The 17,380-nt window shown below is 42.7% G+C and overlaps 1 protein-coding gene across 1 annotated transcript in view; it reads left to right on the top strand.

Annotated features, from left to right (window-relative positions):
* Nucleotides 1-15,002: 15,002 nt before the first annotated feature.
* The window catches only part of LOC116052435 (short transient receptor potential channel 7), a 63,223-nt gene continuing 60,845 nt past the window's right edge, over nucleotides 15,003-17,380 (top strand). The window contains exon 1 of the mRNA XM_031303151.2: nucleotides 15,003-15,628. Within this exon, the coding sequence (XP_031159011.1) occupies nucleotides 15,144-15,628 (485 nt within the window). The 5' untranslated portion in view covers nucleotides 15,003-15,143. The remainder of the gene's footprint in view (nucleotides 15,629-17,380) is intronic.

A 17,380-nucleotide genomic window follows, 5' to 3' on the forward strand; every position in this document is an offset into this window, starting at 1 on the left:
TAAAGTTTTACATATAGGAAACAGTACAGCATTGTGGATGGAAAAAAAGCTTGTTGCAAAAAAAGGCACAAAGTTGTGGCAGAAAATTTTTTTCTACTGACTAATGAAATCAAGAGACATAAGATCGACCTTTTTCATTAACTTATCTAATTTTGTTGAATGATAGCTTTTCAGTAGATCCAATCTTGCTGAAGATATTATTCCACTCAAAGCGAGGGAGCTGGAAACTATTACAAGTGACGCTCTGTGCAGTTTCCTGACAATATGTGCAGTCTGCTGAAGCCCAGAATAAGTAAGTAAATGTCAACAAGCACAGGGCAGTTAGAGACTGGAGATTGATTGTTTCCTCTTGTTTTTGTGACGCACACGAAATGTATGGTCACATTTTATGTAATTTTGTCTGTGTTATTGTGGGATATTATTTATATGAGAGAAACACGTTTGATAGGAGTCATAATGGTTAATCAATTGTTTCTGGTAAGAGTACAAGCAAAGAATTTCTAATATGGGAAGAAGTTCCACTCTCTCGTTACTTCCGGCTTCTGAACTGGTTGCAGTTCCACCAGAGTTCCATATAGGGGGCGCTCACAGGCCAGTGCAGAATGAATGGGACTCTATGGAGCTATACCCCTCAAAATCCACTTTTCTCAGGATATAATTTTTTGTCTAGTAATTTGAATGTTGCATTTGAAAGGGGAGGCTAAGAAAATACACACTGCTGGGTGTTAGATTTTTTAAAGTGGCTTTTTTGTTCTAAAAAGCCTTTTAAAATGTCAATGACGTCATACACATATACGGCCAGAGATTCTGCTTTACGGCAAGCTCTGAGTCGCTTCCTTTTTTCTCTCGAGGCATCGACAACACAGCTGACAGATTAGACTCTCCCTGTCAATACACGTGCTAGAAAGAGGTTTGCTAATGTTTTAAAGACCACACCGAAATATTCACTCTGACATTCTGGTTCTGCTTCGGATGCCGTCAAGCGGGATCTCCGATCGTAATCAGTCCTTCACTGACCAATCAGCATTCATTAGCAGAATGCTAGCGTGTTATGGGCAACAACGACTCAACCTGTAACAAATCGAAAGGGCATAAGTACTCGTTCATTCAACTTTTGACCTATAATCCATGTTGAACTTGCAAAAACTACAATCAAATCTGAGATTTCTCAACGACAATCAGGCAAAAGAGACAAATTTAGCCGTCTAGCTCCATAGAGTCCCATTCATTTTGCACTGGACCGTGATCACCCCCAGTGGAACTCTGGTGGAACTGCAACCAAAGTAGGTACAATGGGGCTTAATAGGGAGTGGAACGGCTTTCCGTAGACGGGCTTTGGTACAAGGCTCTTTCTAATACAGCATTACGGTGCTTCCAGCAGGGGGCAGTGTGGCGCTGTGCTTCGCTCTCACGGACACTCTTGGTGAGCGGACTCTCGTTGCTTCGTCATTCTGCTGAGCGAAGCTGCAGTGAACGCAAGCACTCGTCTCCTGTCTGATATTTTGTCCTGTTTTACAGGTTTGTGACGCTTTAAACTTGTATACTTATACATATCTTGTTAAACAGTTACATTTGTAATGTTAGATCGGTTTGGTGGAGGGAAGATAGCACATTTATATGTTTTGTGTACAAGTAGAGAAAAAGTATTGTTGTTGCGGCTGTCTCAAGATGGCGCCGGCAGTGAACTTTCCGTAGATCCAAAGAGTGAAGTAAGATTTAAATATTTCTGAGTTCTTGGCTCCAGCGCATTTTAGGTTTGGTTTTAAATGAATATTGGTGACGATATTGCAGCTCGTTTTAAATTAATATGTTGTTGTAATTTGATGTATATTGTTGATAAGCTAAAACGTTACCAGTCTTCAGCTCAAGCAATTGTACAGTACTGACAGCCGTTAGTGGCCATGTAAAAGGTGTGTTTTCTTTATTTTACATCTTAAGAAAATAAGTTTTGTGTTTATTGAATGGTACCTTCTTTTAAGGGGTTGTTAACTAACTGAAATGCTGGCTCAGTTATAGTACTGAATGAGGATAAATGTAGTAACACATATTGAAATGGTAAATTGAATCGGTGTTTCAATTGAAGGCTAAGGAGAAGGCTAACTAGCTATGGTATTTTGCTTTGTTTGTTTTGGATTTTGTGTTGATGCTAAATGTATAGAAGCAAAACAGAGAAACAAAAAGAGAGATATTATTGCATATTGGCAAATAAAGATTCTGCTGAGCGAAGCTGCAGTGAACGCAAGCACTCGTCTCCTGTCTGATATTTTGTCTTGTTTTACAGGAATTCTTACTGCATCTGTTTACGGGGTTCTCAATCTGAGACCTGTAACAGTTCATGGGGGCTCGTCCGGGATCTGCAAGACCCATGGTTGGAGAACGTTGTGGATCCAGTGATATCTGAACCTGTGGACCAGTGTGTGGCACGTCATCAGAGCGAGGGGCTGCTAGAATCCAGGACGTCTGACTTCGGCCAGAGCAAGGGACTTCAAGGGCCGAGGGCATCTGATGAGTGTACACAATGGCAGACGAAAAGAAGAAGCTGGTTTGGACGGTAAAGAAGGGACTGTTCCACCTTTCTGCCGAGGAGTTGTTCCAGATTACAACAGCTATCCCACAGACACCGGACCAAGACCCAGCTAAGTTAAACAAATATGACGAAGAAGCCTGTATGGATTACGTTTGTTCATACATGGAAAGTACAGTTTTGCTGGAGTTAGAGGATGAGGGCATGTCGCAGATACTTTTCCTAAAATATATGATTGGTGAAATTATTAGCAACCGTAAGCAGGGTGAATCTTCTACAGAGGGTGGGGGAGATTTTACTGTCTGAAGCTGATGTTTCGCAATCTTTACCATCTGATGTTGGTCATATTAACACTGCAGATACACACACTGAAACTGCAACAACAGCTTTAGCTCCTCAAAGAAATGCACTTGAATCACAGCTAAGTAAACTGCTCTGTAGTTATGATGAGTTGTGTCAAAAGCTTAAACTGGGTAGTGTCCCCCTAGCCCCACACACGGCCGACACTCAACCTACTGACAATGACAGTAACCAGTCAGTCAGTGCACATGTCATGCAGACACCTTGTGCAAACGCTGACCGACATTGCACTAGGACCACTGAAAGCGTGATTGCTCTCAAAGACCTTCCCCTCTTGCAGAGGAAAGAATTCAAGATCCACGGTGGACAAATTAGGGATAACACATCTGAGATAAGCTACAGTAGTATCAGTAAACAGATTGATCAAGGATTAAAGGAGAAACACACCAAAAACGAAATCACCAGAGCTGTGTTTCGTATCATAAAGCCTGGCAACTTCAAGGAAATGCTCGCCAGCAAGGATGAAATGACAATAACAGAGTTAAAGAGCTTTCTACAATCACATTTAGGAGAGAAAAGCAGCACTGAACTGTTTCAAGAACTGATGAATGCCAAACAGCATGAGCACGAAACGCCACACCAGTTTCTTTACAGAATGATGGGGCTTAAACAAAAAGCGATATTCACATCAAGACAGACGGATTCTGACATTAAGTATGAAGCACGAACAGCACAGAATGTATTCCTTCGCACAGTCTATCAGGGCTTGGGTGAGAAACATGATGATATCAGGCGGGAGTTAAGACACCTTCTCTCAGACCCTACCATCACTGATGAGGCTCTACTGAGACAAGTTACAAAAACGGCAACTGAGGAGAGTGAGAGGAAACGACGCTTGGGACGCAGCAATCGCCCAAAATTAGCTCACGCTCAGAATAGTGAAGTTAACATCAGTGAGGTTAACAAAGGACAGTGTACCACTGACACCAGTGGCAAAGATGAGCTACTCCACCAGCTGAGCGCTCAAGTACAGGCCCTGGCACAGGCAGTAAGCTCCTTACAGTCAAATGTTACAGCAGCAGCGAAGCCATCAACATCTGAGCCTCAACCGCAGTGTACCTGCCAGTGTCCCAATAAACAGAACAGACAGAGAAAAGAGAGACCACATGGTTGCCCTAACTGCATTGCCAGTAATCGGACTAACTGCAATCACTGCTTTGCATGCGGGGAAGAGGGGCACCGTGCTGTGGGATGCTTAAAAAAACCTAAGCCGTCGGGAAACGCCCCCCGATCATGGCAGAGGGACAACCAGTGACCGACTGTAGTATTCAGTCCCACCCAGATACAAGCAAGCCAGTACCAGCACAGGTTAACCACAATCTCGTTGACTCTCCTCATTCATTACCAGAGGTCATGTCAACATCACAGCGAGTAGCTAAGCTAATTGGAAAGAAATGTTTATTGAAATGTAATCTGAGTGGGTATACTGTGACTGCTTTGCTAGATTCTGGCGCCCAGGTTAGCATTATCGACCGCACATGGAAACAAAAATACCTGCCTCAACAGGAAGTGCGCCCACTGTGTGAGCTTATGGGAGATAGACGACTGGATCTCACGGCAGCTAATGGAGAGCCGATACCATACGATGGATGGGTGGAAGTCACCTTTAATTTACCTGGCAATGATGATCCAAATCTCACCATCAGAGTACCCTTCCTGGTCAGTTGTGTGAGCCTCGTGAGACCAATATTGGGCTTCAACGTGATCGAAGAGCTCATCCTAGGGCAGGAGAGTGAAATTGAAGGCATTGCCATTATTGTTAATAATAAGAATATAGAAGATAATAAGAAGTGGATAGTTAAATCAAAGTCCCCATACTCTGCTCCAGTGGTTTGTGTTCGCTTGAGGTTGTGCATTGACTATAGGCTCCTGAACCAAAAGACAGTCCCAGACAGACACCCCCTGCCACGCATTCAAGATCTAATTGACACACTCGGGGGATACAGCTGGTTCTCAATTCTGGATCAAGGAAAAGCGTATCATCAAGGCTTCATCGCAGAGGGATCCCGGCACATGACAGCATTCAACACTCCATGGGGCTTGTATGAGTGGGTGCGCATTCCCTTTGGACTTTCGAATGCCCCAGCCGCATTTCAGAGGAGCATGGAGGAAATGCTCAACTCCCTGCGGGATGAATACTGCATTCCATATTTAGACGACGTCCTCTGCTATTCTAAGACATTTGAAGATCATGTCGAGGTACTCAGACGCGTCCTGAGGGCCCTTCAACAGCACGGAGTAAAGCTCAGGCCAACTAAGTGTGAGCTCTTCAAGAAAGAGGTCCGTTACGTGGGAAGGTTGGTCTCTGCTGATGGAGTGCGGATCGACCCCAAGGATCTGGAGGCCATTCAGGCTTTGAGAGGGAAAACTCCTAGCACGGTTGGAGAAGTCCGTAAACTAGTGGGATTCCTCAGGTATTATCGGACATATGTACAAGACTTCTCTAAAATTTCCAAGCCAATGTATGAGCTCTTGCAAGCCAAAAACACTGCCACTGTGATGCCTCAGCCCAAGCAAAAGAAGGGAAAAGGGGTACAGCTGTCATCCAGGACACCAATACAGTGGATGGAGGAGCACCAAAGAGCCCTAGACCATCTTGTAGATATCTTGCCCAACCCACCAGTGCTTGGTTATCCTGACTTCAACCTCCCTTTTGTGCTACACACAGATGCATCAGAACAAGGGCTTGGTGCTGTGCTATACCAACGTCAGGGAGGGAAGCTCAGAGTAATAGCCTATGGATCCAGAACACTGACACCTGCAGAGCGAAATTACAACCTTCACTCAGGCAAACTCGAATTCCTGGCGTTGAAGTGGGCCATAAGTGAGAAATTTCGAGATTACCTCTTCTACGCGCCCCACTTCGTTGTGTACACGGATAACAATCCTTTAACGTACGTGATGAGCACTGCCAAGCTCAATGCTGTCGGCCACCGATGGGTTGGTGAGCTTGCTGACTTTCGTTTTGAGGTGAGATATCGACCAGGGAAAATAAATGTGGACGCTGACACTCTCTCCAGGTTGCCATTAGACATTGACAGCTATGTAGAGTCATGCACAGAACAGCTGCCCAGAGACACCATTCTGGCAACCTGGGAAGGCAGCAGAGCAGCTAAGCAAGGAGATGTTGCTTATGTCGCCGCCCTGAACCTGTCAAAAGAGAATTTGTACTTACAGTCACCAGAGTTGCTCCCAACGATAAGCTCTGATGAGCTCATCAAATCTCAGCGAGAGGATCCTGCAATCAGTCAAGTCATCAGACTGAAAGAGACTAGCAACACTCTGACTAGTGACATGAGAAGGGGAGTTAATGGTCCTACAAGGAAACTTCTACATGAGTGGGGGAAACTTCACCTCAAAGATGGTCTTCTGTACAGGAAAACCAGCCAGGGGAGTCAACTAGTCTTGCCTGCCCAGTACCGACCTTTGGTCCTGAAGTATCTCCATAATGATATGGGTCATATGGGGACCGAAAGAGTCCTGGGCCTAACTAGAGACAGATTCTATTGGCCATACATGAAACGTGATGTTGAGGCTTATGTGACGAGAAAGTGTCCCTGCATCAAGCAGAAAAAACCTGTCTTACACATCAGAGCGCCAATGGGGAGCATCACCACCAGCTCACCACTTGAGCTTGTGTCTATAGACTACCTACACTTGGAATCTAGCAAAGGGGGCTTTGAGTACATTTTGGTAGTTGTAGACCACTTTACCAGGTTCGCACAAGCTTATGCTACCAAAAACAAGTCCGGAAAGACAGCGGCAGAAAAACTCTTTGATGATTTCATTCCACGATTCGGTTACCCATGGAAACTACACCATGACCAAGGGAGAGAATTTGAGAATGAACTTTTCAAAACCCTGCAACAGCTCAGTGGAGTGGGTCACTCGAGGACCACTCCTTATCATGCTCAGGGAAATCCAGCAGAGAGGTTTAACCGTACCTTGCTTCAAATGCTCAGAACCCTGGAGGAAAAGGAAAAGGAAAGATGGAGAGAACACCTACCACAAGTTGTCAACGCCTATAACTGTACCAGGCATGAGGCTACTGGGTTTTCACCCTTTTACCTAATGTACGGCCGACACCCATGTCTGCCTGTGGATATGATATTTGGTTTGGCTGCTGATGAAGAAGCCATTTCTCCTAGAGGCTATGCAGAGAAATGGGCCTCTAGAATGAAGGAAGCTTACAGACTCGCCTTTGAGAATAGCCAACAGTCAAGTTCTCGAGGAAAGAGATACTATGACCGCCACCTGAAGGGCGTTGTCCTTGAACCAGGGGACCGGGTGTTGGTGCGTAACTTGAGTGAAAGAGGAGGCCCCGGTAAGCTAAGATCGTACTGGGAAGGCATGATTCATGTTGTGAAGGAGAGGATTGCTGAGGGGCCTGTCTACAAAGTGACACCGGAAACAGGTGGAAACAAGGTACGAACACTACATCGCAACCTGCTTCACTTGGTCAATGACCTACCTGTCGATTTACCCCAGCAGTCACAGAAAACACCAATTGGAGGAAAAAAAGACTCAACAAGACACACACCCACTCAATCAATAGAACCACAACGTCGACAGAGAACCAGAAACAGTCAGTCAAACACAAAGGAACAGAAAGAATGGAACCCAAGCAGTGACACTTCTGATGATGATGATGATGATGTACCACAATACTGGCTGAGAATACCGGTAAGAAAAGGAACGGAGAATACACAAGTGCAGCCTCTGTGTGAGCCTCAAAGGAACTCTAATCACGCAACAACAACAACTGAGAGATCTGGACAAACCCGACCACTCACACCCGAAAAAGACACCAGAAGGAGTGTACGTGTCAGTAAGGGGAGGGGGAGCAGGCCTGGTGTTGAGAGCAGAGGAACTAGACACAGCAACCATGGAGAGGAATGGGCTGAAGAGGAGCACTTACCTCTTAACCCTGCAGAATGTGAGCAGGAAGACGGGATGCAGCAAGAGGATAGACCAGAATCCCCCTGGACAATGCGTGAGCAGCCCTATGATGATCAAGCTAATCATCCACAAACTAGGAGGTCCACTCGTGAAAGAAAGCCTACCCAGATGCTCACATATGAATCATTAGGGCAACCCTCTTCCCAACCCAGAACAGTGTGCAGTACCGTGGGGGCCTATAGACCACCTTCAATGCCGATCTGGGAAATGCAGGCATACTCTATAAACTACCACGTGCCTTTCAAGATAGTACCATACCCCACACCATACCAAATCTTACCTTACACTTCAACTGTGCAATGCACTGCACCACAATTTGCATACTGATCGGCACACATAGACATACACATACATACACTCACACATACTTACCTGGAACTTACCTTTGTGTATTGAAAGTGTTGATTGAATGCAAATGTTTTGAGGTTTAGAGTTTGGAAATGTCTGGAGCCATTTTTATTTTTTGTCAGGGAGCGTGTGACGCACACGAAATGTATGGTCACATTTTATGTAATTTTGTCTGTCTGATATTTTGTCCTGTTTTACAGGAATTCTTACTGCATCTGTTTACGGGTTCTCAATCTGAGTGAATCATGTACCAGAGGCCCGTTTTTTAAACTTTAGGGCAAGTTGAGTATAATATTTGATTCATTTCACTGAATGCAGCCCAAAGTGGGGCATCTTGTTGGTTGAGTTAAGAAGCACAATATGTAACTGCAACTATACTTTTGTCATATATCATCAGTCCTCCCTGTGTTGCCCGTCTATCTACTTAAATACTATAAGTTTTAAAGCCCAGTTTAAATAGATATTTTCGCCTGATCTCATGATCTTTCCAAAGCCTCTTAACATAGGTGCCAGTTGTATGGCTTGTGTGGGTTCAAAACCACGCTAAAGGCGGATGTATTGAGGAGTCATTTTATATTGTGGGGAAACACAGAACCTTAGTGTGGTCTGCTAGTGATAATCCACCCAAATCTAACCGTTGAGGATCAATTACTGTGGGATTGAAAGGTGGCTGTAAAAAGTTGGTAGTTTGTTCTTTTACTAAGAACAGCAACTGGGGTTTGATTCTTGTTAATTATACTGAAGTAGTGACAAGTTTTTACATGGTGCAAAGAGGAAGGGACACAAACAGAAGGGACATGTGTGCTCAACAAGGGGATGGGATGGGTGTTTGTGTCGAGTCCATTGGGAAGAAGGTGGAGTTGTTCTAAAACATATCTGTAAATGTTCGCTGTCAATGTTTTCCATTTGTTCTCTGTATAGGAGCCATTTGTTTACCTTTAAACAGAAGTTGGATTCTCACGATGTCATGACAAAATCCATCTTGTCAGGCATTGTATTATTTACAATTACTCTTGAACTTATCATCTGGTGTAAAAGGTTATATGACAGGTGACCAAACAACACGTCCCGTCTCATTGATTAAAATTAGAGATTTCTCTGGGTTTGAACGTTGTTGGAAACATTTTGGGATAATGTAAGTACACGTAACATTTATATAACATGGGTATAGTGGTTTTTAGACATTTTAATGCAGAAATATTACATATTATATATTTAAGAGGCACTCAGCTTTGAAATCAAACCTAAATTATTGCTAAATTATAATAACATAACAGTATGGAAAGAAGGAGCTTGTGTTGTTGACACAGGATTTCTTTACCAAACCATTGAAAGCCCTTATATGATTTTATACGAGTTTTGTCCTATTTGAATTTTAGGTAGAATACAATATATAAATATTTATAGTTTTTAATTTCTCCAAATGAGTTTTACTTTTGTTGAGTTTTCTAGTAAAATATTAAAGTTGTGCACACAGCCTTTCAGCCTGTGTCTGTGCGATCAATAATGATTTGTAAATTGGATTTTCATTCAAGTAGTACACAGGTGGTTTGTGTTCTGTACTTAGTACGGGGCCTCTCACTCAATGTCTCTGTGACTTTAAGGTGATTCTCGCCCATATACATCCAGAGCTGTTTAGCTGAGGGAGCAGCCTTAGTGCCAGTGTTGATCCTCTCAGCATAAGCCACTGGTGAGGATAATTGATGGCAGGTATTACTCCAATGATCAGCTGTGCAAGGAGGAATGAAACCACATTTCCCACTTCACATGGACTACTACGCTCACCCCCAGAGCGCACAAATCAGCTGCACTCTCTAATTGTCAGCAAGTGATTCGCCAATGTGCTTTTAGTTAGGCAAAACTGGTTGTTTTAGACTCACCATTTCTCAACTGAATGTCAACATAGTGAACGTCTTACGGAGCACATCTGAGCACATTGTTATATAAGTTTAATGTCAGTAATTATTTAGTTTTTTGGCCCTCTTGCTATTTATCAATCCGGATGTTTTTGGTGTTGAGATATCGGCCATAGAGATGTCTGCCTTCTCTCCAATATAAAAGAATTAGATGGCACTCTAGCGATACAGTTGACGGGTGTAGTTCAGTAAAAAAAAATTGTTCCTACATGGAACTGCTCAAGGTCTGTGGATTATCTTGAGTAACTGGGTCATGATTTCTGGAAAGAGACATTGCTGTTGGGTTTTTCAAATGTAGTTTTTGGCGCTTTTTCCATAATGACTTAGATTCATGTGTCAAGGTGGGGATGTATTAAATGCAGGAGAGAGGTTTTCTTTTTTTTAAATACATAAATGTATAATATTAGTAATGCTCATTAGGTTATAAATACATTTATATATGTCAGCTAGATGCGTTTGGACTGCATGTTGATACTGCAGGGAGTTTGTATGCTGCACACTCACTGAGGCCCCCGTGAATCTGAGTGTGTTTATATGTAAATTAATGGCATTGACTGTACACTGTATGGGGAATTTGAGCAATTTATGCCATTCAAAAATGTTTTTGCTCCACTAGAATAATAATATATTATATAATAATGTAAAACCAGAAACAGACGAAGAGAGACTTTTTCCAAGAGCATTTATTTGCATGATATTGCATGGTGTGGGTATGTGTATGTAATAGCATTGGTATGGGTCTGGGGTTCAGAAACCTGCACACAACTAAACACAAAGTGTCTGATATCTTTATTAAAGGCTAGTTTGCAGAATACCTCATTAAATGCTCTGTCACAAGTCATTCATCAAACCCTGGCAAGCAGACATAATAAAAGTTTTGAAACACTTCAGTGCCTCCCCCATTGCTCTGTACCAATAAAATATGCATAGAGTATTTATTGACTCCAATATTTGCCTGCTATTTCAGTCTGAGCTGTGAAGGATCTTACTGGTTAGGAGAGAGAGAAAGAGAAAAGAGTGAAGATACAGAGTAATCTAAAAGACAAATCTCTAGGGAAGCATCACTGCTGTCCTCAGGGGACTGCTGCCCCCATTGATGGCATGACATGTCATTGATCAAGTGACCAATAAAATTACCATGAGGTCAATGGAGGTTGTGAGTGATTGGCTTTCGTGGCCTTCCTCCACTTACACACATTAACACGGATAGGCCTGTTGAGGTCAGTGGACTTTTTTCACAGCAGACGTTTTGACTTGTCATAGTAGGAAAAGCACAGCTGAAATTGATAACCTTAACGATGGCTCAATTCCATCAAGTGTCCCAGTGAGCTATTTCAGTGAGTCAGCATGCACAATACCAGGGCCTCTCCTAGGTGGAATGCAGCCATCATTAATGGTTTTGAATACACCTGTGCTTTTCCTACTATGACATGTCAACATGTCTGCCATGATAAAGGTCTATTGGACAGGAAGCACTGGGTTTGCATATTCTGGTTTTCAGAGAATCCAAAAGCGGTTCCACAATAATAAAACCGGTTTAAGTGAAATATACTGTTTTTTCTAATCCATACAGGTTATGAAAACACAGTAAATCCTATGAAGTATTTTATGTTTTGTCCCAGAAGACGTGTGCCTCCAGACCTGATGGAATAGTGCTAGGAACTGTGACTAGACAAAATGAGCTTAGAGTGACAAGTTTGACAGCAAAGGAATAAATAGAGGACAGGGTGTGAAAAAGAGGGGGACAGATGCAGGGATGAAAATAATAATAGCAAAATACACTGGGGCCCATTGGATGATTGATTTTTTGTCTTTCTACCATCTGTCATTTCTATGTTGAATTATGTTCACAACATTTGCATAAGCAAATATGTTTTGCAAAAGATGTAATGCCAACTGAATTAAACTTTTTATCAACATGACATGGAAACGTTTGCATTCAATAAATCATACTTATGTTTAGGGAACTTGACTGCTCTCCAGTGTCAGAGTCATGTGCTTTGAAAACGTGGAATAATTTCTGATGTGTGTAACTGTCAAATTGTTTTCATAGCATGACTTGTTTAGTAGATTATTATGTATATATTTTTCAAAGCAGTTGGTAGATAAATGACAGAGATTAGGCCGTCAAATGTTGGAGAATTAGAATATAGGGACTTTCTTTGGTCAGAATATCAATGGTGCAGGCCTGCTGTAAGGACAGACGGTAATGACGACTAGGCGAACCTGCTGGGACAGCAGGGTTGCAGCTTTCCTTCTTCTGCCAACACAATAAACAGCTTAGGGCTTCCTGGACTGTCAGCTCTTTCTGGTGGACTTTCTGTCTGAATGCCATCGGTTTGCTGAGGCAAACACCTGTGGAATGTGGAGCCAGGACTGTGAACCTTCAATCTATAACTCTTGATCCTCCAGTGTAAGAGGAGATGAGGAATGAGATGATGCCACAGATGAGGGATGACACTGAGTCCCCTCTGGAAAAAGTCGAAAGCAGCGCTTGCGAAGAGGAAGAGGCTGTGCTGTCACACCAAACCTTAGCCAAGGTCTATTTGAATTGGCAGCGGATGTGTGAGTTATCGGTTTGTCCCTTCGTCTGGTCCTAAGGGAGAAGCTAAAGGGAATCAGAGATGGTATCTGCAGAGCTGTGCCTCTGCATGTTTCAATATGTACAGTGAGAGTCAGAGGGGATTCAAGTGGTGTTGTGGTTGTACTTGACGTTTGTTCTGTTGCAATATGTAATTCAATCAAACACTCCATGTCTGTCTTCCTGATGACAGACATGTGATGCTTGGTATGCTACAAACTTGTACATTATTAAGAGGTTGCTGTATGTGCTTTGAAACCGTAATTTCACAATGAATCACAGGACAGAAAAAGTGCTGCTGCACTTCTCTCTGTTGATTGAGACAAGAATGTAGTTTTTCTGAACACCTTCAATCAGTGATTTTACCAGCAGGGCTTCTGTCTGTGACAGACAATTGAAAACTCCTGCTGTGACACGTATGATTGGAGTGAGGCTAGACAATTTCAACCCACAGAGAGACCCCACATTATCCAATACTGATTTACCCTTTTCAACGGCCACATGAGTAATTTCACTCTTTTCAATATGGATTCCTAATTCCATTTCTAATTTGCACAACTAGAGTACTACTTAATTGTTATAGTTTCTCATTACGACACTCTTGAATATTGTGCTTCTTACAGTGGCACTTTATATGCTGTATAAGCTTGGCTGGTTGTCATAGCAAAAATAGTCTGATAAAGCTTGTGTGTGTGTGTATGTGTGTGTGTGTGTGTGTGTGTGTGTGTGTGTTAGGAGCATAAATACAAGGAGAGATCAAAGAGCTGGGTTAGGACTGGTTATTGTCTGTGTGGGGGTGCAGGAAGTCTCTATCATGACTAATGGTCTCTGCTTCTAATTACAGAACTACACACAAACACACGCCACAAGGATACACAAACATTCAAACACTATTATTTTCATCTTCATATCTGAAGACAGATACCTTAAAAGGTTGTGTGTTCAGGTAAGTATAAACTTACCAAAGAGCAAGCAAGGACTTAATGTATCCTAAACCTACCACTGAGGTTAGATGTTGGCTATTTTAAGTATTAATTGCTTGTTCTCTGCAGCAATAACAAGATTATGTCAGTACCAGTAATTGGCATACAGCAGGTGGGCATGTTAACCCCTCCCCAACCAACCTCCAACTCTCTGGATTCTCTCTCCGTCCTCTCCTTACCTCTCTCACCCCTCCCCTTTTTTGAAACTTATGTACATGTACTATTACCACACTGAAAGAATACTCTGCTATTAAGTACAAGTCCTGCATTTAGAACCTTACCTAATTAAATGTATGCAAGTATTTTCAGCAAAATGTACCTAAAGTATGAAAAGTATTCATCCTGCAGTATTACTGCTGCATTAATGTGTATGTTTCATTTTACTGCTGTAGATTTTAAATGCTTATTTAATTTCCTTCATATACTGTTGGGTAGTTTAATCTACAGCCATGCATCATATTCTGTAAGATCATCATTGTTTGTAGCAATGCTAAGAACCACATATCTCTAAAAAGGTCAACAGTTCATGAGCTCAGAAAGACAGACTTTTTCAGCTTTGTGATGATGCATTTCCAGCTGATCCAAGAGGCTTTTTTAATAGTTTATTTAACTTTAAGAAGTTGGACATTTTCACATTCAGGAACACTTCATACTTCCGTTTATCAGAAACATTGAAGTTCAAAATCAATATGCTACATTTGGTTTTCACTGGACAGGAAGGGTATGACAAATTGTAATCTGAAAAGTAACTAAAGCTGTCAGACAAATAGCATATAGTGGAGTAAAAAGTACAATATTTCCCTCTGAGATGTAGATGAGAATAAGTATAAAGTTATATAAAATTGAAATACTCAAGTACAGTAAACGTACCTACTTAAGTACAGTACTTGAGTAAATGTAATTAGTTATACTCCACCACTGGTGGACAGTAAAAACAATTGAGTTACCTGGCATGTAGGCTACTGTATGTTAGCTTGCTTGAACAACGCAGTGAAACCTGTGTTGTATAGGCATTTTTAAATACTTAACTATATCAACTATTTCTCGATAGTAGCCCAAATGTAAGGATAACGTCTAATCGTTTTTGTAGGCCAATGCAATGTGTAAGTTAAGCTATTTTGTGGTGTTGCCACTTCATGTTAGTCTATGGTAGTCATGGTGGCTATCACCAGACCAAGCTCAATCTTTTAAGATGATAGCTGCAGGGCGAAATCAAATCGCCGGCAGATCGGGCTGGGTTTACCCAGTCTAACTTCATGGCACTTCCATTTTGGAATAGGTTGGCTCCCTGCGCGCGCACTCTAGATGCTCTCTAATTAGTGCGCGTGCTCTTGTGTAAAGGTGGAGGCTCGGCTCGTCGCAGCTGCGCGGCTCAGAAGAAACTTGTGCGGTTGAAACTTTGACAAACATCGTTAAATGTCTGCCACATAGCCAGACATATTTAAAGTATATGCTGCTCAAGAACTCTCCCAATGTCTGACGAAGGAGAGGAAAGCGACAACGGCGAGAGAGCCCATCTCTCTGAGTCTCCCTCGCCGTCTCTGTCTGTCCGTCTTCCCCGAGGATCTCCTTCCTCACCGCAGCCCCTGCAGCTCTTCTCCTCCGCCTCTCCGCTGCTGGGGGACACAGACCTGCCTTACCTCGCCACTCCGGAGTGTCTTCACCCGTCTCCAGATTATCAGGAACCCCGGGACTCCCCGCACTTTACAACGCCAAAGTTTTGCCAGAGCACCGGGGACACCGGCTCTCCGTTTCATTCGCGGCAGGACGTGCGCATAGATGCGGTGTACGACCGCTGCGATGACATGTTTCCCAAGTGGAGAGGACGAGGCGCGGCTAACGCTGAGCGCTTTCAGCACCACGGACAGAGACTCCACCGGGCTCCGGAGCTCCCGGACCACGGGAACCACTCTGTCGAGCACATCGACACCGAGTTCAAGTCCGAAACCAGGCAAACGTGAGTCATCCTGTTATATTTACCCACAACTTTTGTTCATCCACCCAGAGACACAAGTGTATAATACGTAAAGTAATCAATTTCGTGGCCTTGTGTAGATCCCATGCAGCATATTTATAAACTCTGCAATTTTCAATTATGCAAAGAGGCTGCCGACCAATAGTTCAGAAATGGCTCAGCCGTTCTGGGTTGAGAGTATTTAATCGGCAGCAACTAATCCACCTGGGATGTCAACAAGTAGAGGTCAGTGTTGGAGAGAGTAGAGTAAAGCAGCCAGAATTTTCACTGAGCAAACTCATTCACCTGTCAATGCAGCTATGGACCAATGATTGACTCTCAGCTGTGCCTTACAGTTCCATAATGGATTGCATCAATGGGACTGGACTGTGATATACAATAGATCACTATTACAAGAAGCTCATCATATATTTTGCTGTCATGCATTGCTTACATTGCAAACTAATGGCCCTTCTTAAATGGAACATTTGCAGTACATGCACTACATTTGTGTTGACTGAGTCATAAACTTTGTTGTTATTTTAACTAAGCTTGTGCCTAAATATGGTGTTTATAGGGTGTGTGAGTTTGGATGAATGAATGTGTCTTTATGGATTTGCCACTACAGCCCTGTGATGAGAGAGAGCATCTTGATTGGGTCCACTGCACAAATGCATAAGCAGCAGTCAACAGGGATTGTGTGTGTGTGTGTGTGTGTGTGTGTGTGTGTGTGTGTGTGTGTGTGTGTGTGTGTGTGTGTGTGTGTGTGTGTGTGTGTGTGTGTGTGTGAGAGAGAGCAAGTAAGAGAGACAACGGAGTAAAACCATGTGTCACTGAGCAGACTACAGAAATTGGCTTGCACAGTACATCCCCACACTCAGAAAACCCTGATTGGAAAACCTCTTTACGTGTCCTATATAATTTCCTCAGTCGTCCTATATGTTTAACTACTTTACTGTGAGATAAGTGCTCAGTTGGTAAATACAGTCCATTGCTTTCATGCAGGAAACATCACCTAACCCTAACCCAGGCACAAATGGGACATAGTGTAAATTATGACACTTAATGGATATTCATGTAGCAATGCCAGCTTAGTTATGACTATCAGATATTGAGAATGGCAGGCCTCAGAGTCGTCTCTTTGATCTTCCCTGGTCTGCCCCTTTGATACACCAGTGTTCAACTTAAAAGGCCTTGCATGGAAAAGAAGCATGTATGCTCTCACAGATGCCTGACTAGGATAAGTGTTGGATGCCTTTGTGTGTGTCTGCCTGTGTGTGAAAGAGAGTGCTATAGAGGGTGAACATACATGCCTGTTTCTCATTACCAGTGAAATGTGGTGGGCAACTCAACTTTGATTTTAAAAATTGGCAATTTACTGCATGAAAGAGTGTCCATGTGTGTGTATTTGATAAAGAAACTGAAAGTGAGGGAGAGAGAGCTGTGTAACTTTTCTCAGATATTCTGCTCATGTCTGTGCACTGATAAAGTGCTAACTCATTAGTCCGTTCTGTAAATATTCCTGCCGAGTTAGAACGTCGTTTTTCACTCATTATCCTCAATATTTGATTTCAAGCCTGATTCATCTTCTGTTCTTCCTTTCTTTCTCTCCAGTTCACCGGTAAATGACGTAACCTACTTGATTGCTTGAACTGAAAATAATGAACTTGATGGCCCAACCTTAAAGTTTAGCTCTAGAAAAAAAAAGGAAAACTGAGTTCAGAAAAGCACACAGTCACAAATATTTTATGAGAT

Source organism: Sander lucioperca, chromosome 1 (genome assembly GCF_008315115.2).
Source record: "Sander lucioperca isolate FBNREF2018 chromosome 1, SLUC_FBN_1.2, whole genome shotgun sequence".
Lineage (NCBI taxonomy): Eukaryota > Metazoa > Chordata > Actinopteri > Perciformes > Percidae > Sander > Sander lucioperca.